This window comes from Homalodisca vitripennis, chromosome 2 (assembly GCF_021130785.1).
Source record: "Homalodisca vitripennis isolate AUS2020 chromosome 2, UT_GWSS_2.1, whole genome shotgun sequence".
NCBI classification, from domain to species: domain Eukaryota; kingdom Metazoa; phylum Arthropoda; class Insecta; order Hemiptera; family Cicadellidae; genus Homalodisca; species Homalodisca vitripennis.
In genome coordinates, this window is record NC_060208.1 from 26077423 (window position 1) to 26089470 (window position 12048).

General features: G+C 33.0%; 1 protein-coding gene across 1 annotated transcript; it reads left to right on the forward strand.

Annotated features, from left to right (window-relative positions):
• Positions 1-7455: 7455 nt before the first annotated feature.
• LOC124355565 lies at positions 7456-11627 on the forward strand. Its single transcript, XM_046806728.1, has 3 exons — positions 7456-7747; positions 7831-8327; positions 11512-11627. The coding sequence occupies exons 1-3, from the start codon at positions 7713-7715 to the stop codon at positions 11625-11627; spliced, it is 648 nt and encodes a 215-aa protein (XP_046662684.1). The 5' UTR covers positions 7456-7712.
• The last annotated feature ends 421 nt before the right edge of the window (positions 11628-12048 follow it).

A 12048-nucleotide genomic window follows, 5' to 3' on the forward strand; every position in this document is an offset into this window, starting at 1 on the left:
TCACCACATTTAGCGTCAAACATAAGTGCAAAAATATATTTACAATGTCACTCGATGTGACCTTGATGTAGATTTAAAGTGGCGTATTCACACTGAAAGTCAGGTTCTCTTTCCAAATAAATATCTTAAAAACAATAATATTTTTGAAAAGGGTTTAAATAAAATAATAGTGAATGTGGTTTTTAAACCAACCGTCTATAACCGGAATTTTTACTATTAGGCACTTGAGAATATAAATAATTTTTTTTGGTGATATATAAATTACTTGATACAACTCTAAAATTGAGGTGAACGCCAATAGATTCGGTTTTGAGTCGAATACTACTTGGTGGGCTACATTTCTGTGCAGTCAGTATTTACGAGTACTTACGTACTGCAGCCCCAATAAAGAAGTCGAACCTACATGAATTCCAATAACGCTACTGCAGTCTCCGCGTCACTTGTCAATACGTGTGATATGAGAGCAATGTTCTAGATGTCGCATTTGTAAAGCGCATTCCTCAACCATATATAACAACTTGTTTGCAGGCTTTTATATTGTTAAAGTAAGCAACAAGATCATTATTTGTATTAAATATTCATAATTACATGTATTATTAGAAGTGGACATTGGTAAAGAGACACGTTAAATTTATATATTCAACGTGTCCTTATATGGACATACACAAGTATTTGTACGATAAAAAAAAACTTATCACGCATATATATATATATATATATATATATATATATATATATATATATATATATATATATATATATATCCTCGTATAGATATACACGTCACTTTTGTATATATATATATATATATATATATATATATATATATATTGTATATATATTTATATATATATATATACATATAAAAGTGATATGTCATATGATATTTTTAGAAATAGAAATATTCCTTCTATTTTCTTATCTCTAATTTCATCACAAGACTAAATGATTTTTTTGGTATAAGGAATTAATATTTCTTTCAAATACGTGAATATATGATATATATATTAGGAATTTATATTAGGAATAGTGTAAAGTATATGAAAAATATTAGTTTTCATCTTTACAATACGTGAATCTCAAGATTTTTAAGGCTAAATTTATTCACTGAGTTTTAAAAACCATCCATACACACGTAAAGACACTTACATAAAAAGTATTTCCACGCACACAACACTTCACTCAACGTTTTGGTATATTGTTTGTGGGGATCAATATATTTGACAATATATTTTCAAAACCATTATTCATAAACCGAAATCAAAATATTATTAAAATATCAAAATGCAGCTACCTTCATTTTTAAACTATTTTTGTTGTTGCTTTAAAAAGTTTGAACAAGAAATATTCAACACGGTTTGGAAGCACTAACATTTTAATTCTCAACATATTTAAAGCATAAAGACTTGAAATTAAATAAATTGCCAAAACCATTAATAATAAAAGTCAAAAAATTCACTTTTCACATCTTTCAACTGTAATTCCTTGTATTCTTTTGCCAAGGAAAGTCGAGCTGAGTGATGAGTGATCGCTGAGTGATCCTGACCTTGCAAGTAGTCCGCCAGTCCGGCCATTTGTGGTGGTGGTTCGGAACTCACCTTTAAACCGTTGGTCCCCATATTAGGTGTTAGAAAGAGCTTGTTAGTCCCCGCTTTTCCTAGTAAAATAATGGGGCTAGAACTTTATAAAATTTTAATTTAATTTAAAACTCACAGGAATCCTAAATTATAATACCCTCAATTTATAATCAATACAATCTTAAATTTAAGCTGTGACTACGTTTCAATCGTTTTTATGCAAACAAAAATTCAAAAAAAAACCAGAGAGTAGAAAGAACAACAATTTTGTATAAGAATTTTGTGAGGAAAATATAAATCCGAGAACACATTTATTTAATTAGAATTTAAAACTAAGTTTCATCATTGAGTTAAATGTGCAGCGTTACTAAGTAAAATATGCAAGATCCATCATGTTACGCCTTTTTTTAAGTGTTAGTTTAACATATGATATGTTAGTATGAAAACATATGTCCTTAGCTATGGAGTCCTTATCTAGTTTTGTCTGCCCATGTGACAAATAATGCATACAGTAAAATGATTTTTCAACTAATGGAGATTTTTATAGCTAATTATAATTTTTTGTATGATTTGCTCTACTATCTTAAATGAGATACAATACCCAGAGAACTTGGAACATCAACGGCAGCACAGCTCGCTACTGACCAGACTAATGGTTTGCCAGATGTGTTTGGGAAAGGCAAGAAACATAAAAGTGCTGTTATTCTAACAATGCCTCGCTACACCAATTATTTCACCCAACAACAACCGCTGGGTAAATTTTCCAACAGCCCCTGCATTTTACATGATATGGTTTGTGTACACACTTGTACGCTATCCGGACTTTGCCCTTGGTTATTGGTTAAGATACATATGCGTGTCTGTTTAGTAACTAATCGTAATAGTGTAACGTTTAGCTCTTAAATTTTACTGACATAACCTATAACTACAATATGCCGTGCAGAGCTTTGTAAATAAAATACAAATACAATTAAATCTAGGTGTTCGGCGTTGGAACAGTTATGAAATGAAACCCAAATGGATGTAATCAACGCCCTGCAATTCCAAGCTTTTGTATGTGTACAAGTTTAGTTAGGAGTTGGATGTCCATATCGCTGATTAAAATTTCACTCTTTCAAAATCCCAACAGTGTCTGCAGGTTGAAAATTCATTGCCAAGTATTATTATATGATCTACATACATTATTATAGGATTATTGTAGTAATATCCAATTAAAAATAGAAAACTTTTAATATTGTTGACCTATTTCCCTAGAATTCAAGAAAGTTGTTGTGAATAGTGTAATATGTATCATACTCCATGTCATAGATCTATAAAATGCAAAACCATCACTCACTCACCCATCACAATTCTTCAATTTCCCGATATCACAGACCGTTAGAATCTGTCACACTTATGAATCAATCAAAAGGTAAAGTGGCATTAGTACCAAAGATTCAAAGGGGTAGGAATAGAGTATACAGTAAATCTAATATAACATTTTTATCTTTGATATCTGCATGATAGTAGACTACTTACATACTTAATATTTGTTAAAGTGTACAATTAAAATTACATACAATAATTACTTTTTTATTATAATTTTTCATTATTAATCTCACTTATGTGTCATTAATTGATTAAATTAATAAGTAAACTTTATCTTAAACAATAAAAGGCACAAAAACACGTTCATCTAGTAATATTTTTATTCGCCATCATACTTTTATCAATATATATTTTCTGCTTTATTTTAATGTACATAAAAGAACATGATTTTCACATTTGCTATAAAATGAGCTGTGAATTATTTATTACTACTCAAACTGCAAGATTGCGTAACAGGATATCAGGATAGAGGAATAAAGAGAAGACAGATGGTAGAACCGTAAATACCACAGCTGTACGTAATACATTTCTGTCTACCTCAGATCCAATACCAAGATCTATCGTACGGAGCGGATAACATTGTATTATAATTAAACTTGCCAATTTACATGTTTCTCACTTACAGATTCATTCCATCGACGAAATTTCATAAAAATTAATACATTTTACACTGCTCCATTTCCATTCAAAGTTTATAATGTTTTTTTTTTTTTTTTGCTATTCATAAATAAATCATAGTTTTTTATTAAGTAGTTGATATTTTTTTAATTTGTTAAATATTAACAAATATTTAATAATAATTGTTCTAATTTTAAATGAAAAGAGGATGCGTATAAATATAAATAAAACAAATAAGGGTTTTAAGCTTAATTAGTAATATTATTCTGAAAATTGTATGGTCATATTCAAAGTGGCTTTGTTTTAGAAAACAAGAAATAGTGCTCTAGTCCACGTTTTCTGTATTCAATACCTTTTATTGAAACATATTTTATAATTTATATCTTTTTTTAATAAAATTTTCATAGTAATTTATTTCATAGAAACTATTTAAAATAAATAAATCACTAAATGACCTATATATTTACTTTAGCATGAAGCTTTATTTCTATAAATGCAAAATCCTGTGGCTGAGCTTTAGCGAGTAATTTTACAATGGTCTTATGGGTAAATATGGTGATAACCAAAAAATATAATTCTGAATAAACTCATTAGGCGTATGGATATGTGGCATAGCCTTACATAAATGTACGACCTCAAATATATTGAACCTTATAACATGGGTTAAGGCCATGTCACACTGCCGTGGCGTCGCGTCCGTCCAGCTGCAGATGGATTTTTAAAATAATCGCTAACCATGTTGTCAAATAGGACAAGTCACACTGACACAACCGACGTGGCGCAACGTTCGTCGCGTCGGCCACCGTCTGCTGCGCTATGCGGCTGGAGCGATCCTTGGCCGACGTCGGCGATGTCACGAAGGCTCGCGCATGCGCATAAAGCACCTCCCCAACCCCCTCACCGGGGCACCGCGCGCTCTTGCCACTGCCTACTCCTAGTAGACACCGACACGTGCTTAATCATTAGTATTTCCTTAAGTATTAATTCTTAAGTATTTCCTTGGAATGGAGGTTTTAATCGAATTGGTTCGTGAGCGTCCTGTACTGTGGGATAGTTTTTTGGCAGACTACCGGGATAATCTGTTAAAGGACAAAGCCTGGGATGAAGTTGCCAGCTCAATGAACGAGGAAAGTAAGTATACTTCTATGTAATATTATTTTTTATGTTATTTTTAGTTGCTTTATAAAGTAATGTAATTTAAATTCTAGATACAGTGTTTGATATATTTTTATATTCATAATATAGTTACTGAAAAAATTAAAATGCAAAGTTTTTAGGTCATTAATTACATTTCCTAGCACACGGAAATAGAGAACATGCGTGACGTTGACCTTATTCCAATTGTACGTTGTCAGCCCAGTTCATTAAGAAATCACTGAATCTTTTTTAATGAATAAAGATTAAATTTTCGTTTATGCTGAAGCTGTGTAACAATCCAGAGCCGTCCACCTACCGTTGCCGAACCGCAAATTGGGTCAAAACACCAGTTTTTCCTGCAAAAATCTTTAAAATTTGTTTGCAATAAGAGTAATCTACACTACGGATAAAATATATTTTGTACACCTCATTCTATAAAAACGTAATAATTTAAACAGGAATATAAATATATTTATATTTTAACATATAAAATATTTTGTATCAACTCTATTTTCTGGACATTACAGAGAGTTATTTGACTTTTCAATTGTTTAAAAGACTATCTGTTTGATTGGATGCGGTTTTATCTGCGGACTGTCTCCAAACATCACCGGATACAAAAAGATAGTCTGCATACAATGTATCCGCTTACAAATCTGCCAGTGTGGACTAGGCTTAAGACACAAAAACGTGCCTTACAGTTATCCTACCCATATAAATTGAATAACGAACTTTCAACCATTTGGTAGTGATCTGCTGTGCCGAGCAGTTTTTGAATGTGTGTAGTCACTGGTCGCAATTCTCTGTTGTCAAAACCCTTCAAACAAGGAATAGAGTTTTTTTATATTTCCGGTCCCTTCTATGTTTCATCACAAATAACTTTTATGATGGGCAACATAAATAAGAGAGACCTTGGAAATGTTAGGTCTGTGCGAACGTGATCCGAACAATGCGTTGTATGGTCCGCCGATATGGGGTTTATGGCATTACCCTTCTAATGGGCTCAGCGTAAGAGCTACCTGGCGTAACAAAGGGTTCTGTTAGGCAAAGAAAGGGGAAGGAAACCTAATATGTATACTCATTTCCTTCAGAAAATTTATTGAAGGACAATGTGTATTATGTTTTATGTTTTTCTGAAACCAGATAAAATTTGACACAGAAATGGCCATCTCACTTTTAAATATTTCTCACTATAACTTCATTTGCTAGGTATGGTCCCCCCCAAATTTAAGAAATAATTTTTGTAAATTTTATATTTGATTTAAAAAAGGATTTTAGTAAAAAATGTTGTATGGTCAATTTTACAATATAGTGTAATTCTAAGTTTCATCCTTAACCCAAAAATATGTACTTATATATATATATATATATATATATATATATATATATATATATATATATATTTTTTCTTTTATTTTATATGTTTAATAATTTGTATAAAAAACCCTTGCGCGAAGCTCTAAAACAGCCGACACTCCCAAGATGAAATGACCGCCAGTTCTAGGGTTTAATAAATACTCTGATGTCATGTTTATATGCAATCATTTTATTTGTTATTTTTCATATTATGTTTGATGTACAACAAAATTAAATAGGCCTTATTTAAAAACATAAAGACTTATAAAAAAACTGAAAACACAAACACAAAAATTTCAAAATAATCCTTTCAAGTGCATCTTATATATAAAAAAACCAATAGTTTTAAAGAGGTATATCAAAGTATTGAATGCCCTAATTACTAAGTTCATAATAGAAATAGTATTGCATGTAATAATAAAAATATAATTTTGATAATAATAATTATTAATGAATACGCTCCAGAACAATAAATTAATTTTGTACAGCTATAAAAAACTATTAATTTCACTATCAGTGTATAACACTAAACAAATTCCAAGTAGTTGAAATGCATAAGCAACACAATGAGAGTACTTGTACTATAGGATTAAAATATTAATCTATGAGAACTTGTCTTGCCACTGTACACTGCCCCTCGACTGAATTGAAGTAAGCCATGAAGTTTTGACGAATGTCGGTTGATTCTTTAGCAGCCTTGGTCCCAAATCGAGTAAAAGGTTTCCAACATGAATTGTAGGCTTGCAGCGCTTCTTCCTGAGATCCTACTCCTGTCATGTCTCCTTTACAGGCCATATAATTGTGGAGAACAGTTGTAGCTTTGATTACTTTTTGTACTGTTTCGAGTTTGCAAATAAATGGTCTAAAATAAACGCGCCATCTTTGAGCTAGAATACCAAAGGCATTTTTCACGACACGCCTACTCCGACACAACCTGTAGTTAAATACTCGTTCTTCTTTAGACAGATGTCCTTTTCGAGGGAAAGGGCGCAAAAGGAACCGTTTGAGGGGAAAACCCTCATCTCCAAGAATAACGTATGGTAAATTTGTACCTCCAGCGATTAATGATTCATCAGGAGGCACAGCCATAGAGTAGCTATTAAAAATCGTTTCCCCATCGCACTGTCAAAAAATATGCTGCTGTCACACTCTTTGCCATATGAACCAGCATCTATGGCAATAAATTTGTAATCACAGTCAACAAGTCCGAGCAACACAGTTGAAAAACCTACCCTTGTAATTATAAAAATTTGAACCATAGTTAGGTGGTGCCTGAATAGTAACGTGTTTACCGTCTATGCACCCAATGCAGTGAGGGAAATTCCACCTGTTTCCTAAATCCATCTTCAATACTTCTCCATGTACCTTCGTCTGGGGTTGGGCATGTACAGAGGCTGCATTTGGTTCCACAATGCATCACAAACCTCTTTGACAATACTTCCTACTGTACTTCGCCCCACTCTGTAGCTGAAGCTTATTGTTGTGTAAGTGTCACCAGTTGCCAAGTACCTGAAACAAATTTTAAAATTTCAGAGAAAACCGTCAAAAATAAGTGGAAGAAGATGCGAGACAGTCACCGCCAGGCTATGCTGCGCAGGAAAACAACGACCGGACAAGCAGCTTCAGCTATCAAGAGATGGAAAATTTGAAGAGCAAATGCAGTTTCTGCTGAAAACAATGACTCACAGACCGTAAGTAGTTTTTTCGTTATATTACTCGTATATTGTACACTTCTCTATAGTTACGCCACTGAATGTATCCCTTGTGTTTACAGGAGTGACACCAACGTCCCCGTGACTATCCAACCTGAAGTAGCAACCCCCGAAGCAACTGACGACCTAGAGCATTCTGAAGACGACCTCACTGAACTTCAAATCGAGGAGAGCGAGTTTCCCATCCCTGCTAGTCCGTCGACACCGAGGACCGAGAAACGGAAGAGGCCAGATATGGGCGCGGATAAGATTATTACTTTTATGAAACAAAAACATGATCAAAAAATGGAATTGAAACAGACTAAAAAACCAGTAGATGGAGTAGACCTATTTTTAGCTAGTGTTGCTCAGTCCATGCGTAAATTGCCCCGTCGACAGCTTCATAAAGCAAAAGTAGCAATACTTAATGTGATTGCAGCTGCAGAAGATGAAAGTGAGTGGGAGGCAGCTGCTAGTCCAGTATCATCAAACAGTCCTTCCAACAACAGTGCTTCCATGAACATTACTATGATTAGGCCTTCAACGGCAGTTCCAGTACATCTGAAAGCCCACACTTGGTGTCAGAAAGTCTCTTTGTACCCGACAACCGAATCTACACTGGAATGGAGAACAGTACTTTTTACTGAAAATTGTACTAATTTTTACTAAGAATAAATATAAAAACTGTGTTTTGAAATACTGAAATAAATTAAATTAATTTTAATCTCTTTTTGTATTCTTACCTTAAGCAAATTGCTAGTCGTTCACGGCTCGTTATTGACTCCCTGAAGGTTCGTATCCTCTTTCTTGATATCTTGGTCAATTAAATCTAAAACTTCGTCAAATTGTTCCTTGTTTAGCCTAAAATAAGTACGAAATTTTTCATCATCGGCTTCGAGGTCATGCATTAAATGATGGTACTCGCCAAACATCCTTCGTTTTTTATTGATAGGATGTACCCAGTGATCTCTTTGTGCCACTGAATATAATAACACCAAATCGTCATCACTGCTGCTACTATTGCTGCTGGAATCACCCAGCCAAGGAACTGCTGAACGTAGGTAGGGTCTCCTGGTTCACTACAAAACACCGGCACAGACGACATCTTATTGTGTATTGAGCTTCCACCCTCCTAGAAAGACGTGGCGTTGGCCGCGGACGCGGATGCGTGGCTGGTAGTTTGACAGGATCCGAGACCGTCGCGGCATACGCGGACGTTCGTACTATGGATGGACGGACGCGACGCCACGGCAGTGTGACATAGCCTTTATACAATTAAAATTTTGAATGTCACGTGACACACGGTGTGACGTACTCCTATTTTAAATACATAGATTTACAGAGGTATGGATAATAATACAGTTTCCACATTTTTCACCGAAAATCTTTATTTTTTAAATAGCTTTTAATTTATATCCTAGAGCACTTGTCTCTGTGTAACATTATTCATCCCGTGTTACGCTAGGTGTGTTCAGGCCGCAGCGATCTCTCGGCTTGACTACGGAGCGGAATTGGTGTTAGTCCAAAGCCACAAATTTCCGGAACACTTACCATACATATATGCCAAAAATTATACCAATAAATTAAAACGTGAACTGACAAATCAAACTCTTTTTGAATAATTATTCTCTAAATGTTTATTCAATATTTCCAGTATCACTTCTGAACTACTTAAATTACCTTATTAAAAACTAGCAATATAGTATCATGCATAATTTTGATATCAATAAGTAGCATTGTTTTAATAACAAGTAATATTGCCCTTAATATAATATTTTTCCTTAGTTAAACTGCGCTAATGAAAGATGTAGTTTCTTACATGAGTTTACACGTTCCACATCTTGGTTTTTGCACTTAATACGAGTACTGACATAACCTATAACTATACTATGCTGTGCATTGTTTCGTTAATAAAAAAAACTAATACAATTAAACCTAGGTGTTCGACGTTGAAACAGTTATGAAATGAAACCCAAATGGATGTAATCAACGCCCTGCAATTCCAAGCCTTTGTATGTGTACAAGTTTAGTTAGGAGTTGGATGTCCATATCGCTGATTAAAATTTCACACTTTCACAATTCAAACAGTGTCTGCAGGTTTATAAATTCACTACCAATGAAAGAGTGAAGTAATATATGATTAATAAAAATATTAAACTTTTGTACTAAAATTGCATCAAACATGGTTAGGATTATCCACCCAGGACCGACATTAAAATCAATAAAAAAGTAATTATTTTAGAAATTGTTTAAACACGTAAGATAAATGTTTTTCTCATGTAACGATAAAACTCATTTAAATAAACATCCATTAAGTGGGAGGATTTGCCTACTGTAGTCGCATTATTCCAGAACTATTTTGGATAGGAGCTGTTCAAATATTATTCAAGAAACCTATAATTAATAAAGGATTAAATTCGTATTTTATATCACGTTGTAGCTAGTCAAAATAGCAAGTGTAATCTAAGATTAAGATAGAATTACTGCAAGAATTTATAGAAATAGAATAGATAAGGAGAAGTAGGCTGACCAGTCTGAATTAATTCTTTGATTGCCTAACGAATCCCTAACGGTTCAAGAAAGTTTACAATCTAACCAGGTTCATTTAGCCAAACCACAAAGTCAATCCTAACTCTGGCCAATTTCTCACCCAAAACACCAGCTGCTGTTCATACAGGATAGCAGCTATTTACAACATACATAGGCACATAAAAGGGGAAGTATAAAAATCAAATGTTTCTACGATCCGCTTCACTACGCAAGCACAAAGATGGAATTAATAAATGCAATATTTATCAATATTTATTGAGATTGCTAGAGAATGCAAAAAATATTATATCTGACAACCTATAGCCAATTGTAGTTATTTGGAGTTAATTATAAAGTCCATGTTATAAATAAGCACAAGTCAGGTACAGTCAAATCAGTTTATATCAAAAGCTATGTTAATATCTATAATTCTTGAAATTATAGGCCTATACACACACACACACGCACATTATTTATTTTCTTTAACATAACTTATCTCTAAAAAAATTAAAGGTAAAAATACCAAACTTTACACAAATAAGAAGAAAACTTTAAAAATAATAGTGTAATGTTCTGTAATACTTTAATAATAGGCACCTGTAGAATTTTGTATAGGCAAATAAGAAGAACCAGTATTTTTCTAAAAATTTTAAAAGAAATAAATTATTTTGCAATTTGTATAGCAATTCTAAAGTACTTTCTCCAACAAAATCCGTTAACGCATAAGCGAGCACGGTTACTTTAAAGGTATGCTTGCATAAGCTGGGAGCAATAAAAATAAAAATGTTTGTTCGGTGAAAGACATCAGCTGCTTCGCATCATTTATAAGCAAAATTGTGAGAACCTCTGCTTGTAAACAGTCAGTTATTTGTTTATTTAGTAAATGTCCAGAATAAACCAATAGAAATCAGAATTCGTCTTTGGTGCAATCTATAATAAGAATTAGGTAATATTCTTGTTAGTTCTATTTGTCTACAGCTTTTATTTATTAATGCAAATACAGAATAGCTTACTGGTACTTTGCGTGGCACGTTACATTCTGTGACTCAATCAGCTGTTAAAAATATTTCATATTTTTGTAATACATAAATTTTCATTAAATACCTTTTATGAGTATTATGTAGGTGATATTTTGGAATTAAAATATGCCTATGTTTAATTAATAGGATAAAGCAATAGAATACTTGTTAATTTTGTCAGTTATTCAATAAAAAGTATATTTATCCATTGCTTAGTAAATAGAGAAGTGATGACGTACGTTCTACCATCTGGTGCTCTCAAAGATCACCACCTGCAATTCATAGCAGGTCAGGGTTCATTAGATGTAGCTCCTGTTACTGTTGATGTGTGACTCTCTTGTAGCTGTTTCACAAAACATTTCTTCTTTCTTCAATTAAGTGGACTGCGCTCTCGGATGATTATTCAAACATGCTAAATGATGTTAGGTTAAAGTGGTATAATTATAATTAAAAGATTAAGGCTCATTAACGACATTAAAACCAGTACTAAATACAGTGTGTCCACAAAGTCGTAATACACTTTTAATTGATTATAGAGACTCTCTTTTCCATCGCAGATCTATAAAAGAAATCTATTTTCAAAGAGTTTTTTATCTATCAACTATCAGTTGAGTTACCCATTGCTGTCATCCGTGGGTAATTTTCTTTACAAGAACAGTCATCACTGCAAAATGGAAAAGAAAACATCAGTGTGTTTTATGGCTAGCAAATTTTTGATACTGTGATTTCAGTGCTTCGTGAATATTGTAAAAT

Coding starts and splice junctions, on each gene's coding strand:
- LOC124355565 (XM_046806728.1), top strand. CDS start 7,713: ATGCAGTTTCTGCTGAAAACAATGACTCACAGACC. Junction 7,748..7,830: donor AAAACAATGACTCACAGACC/GTAAGTAGTTTT, acceptor TTGTGTTTACAG/GAGTGACACCAACGTCCCCG. Junction 8,328..11,511: donor TCTGAAAGCCCACACTTGGT/GTCAGAAAGTCT, acceptor TCCATTGCTTAG/TAAATAGAGAAGTGATGACG.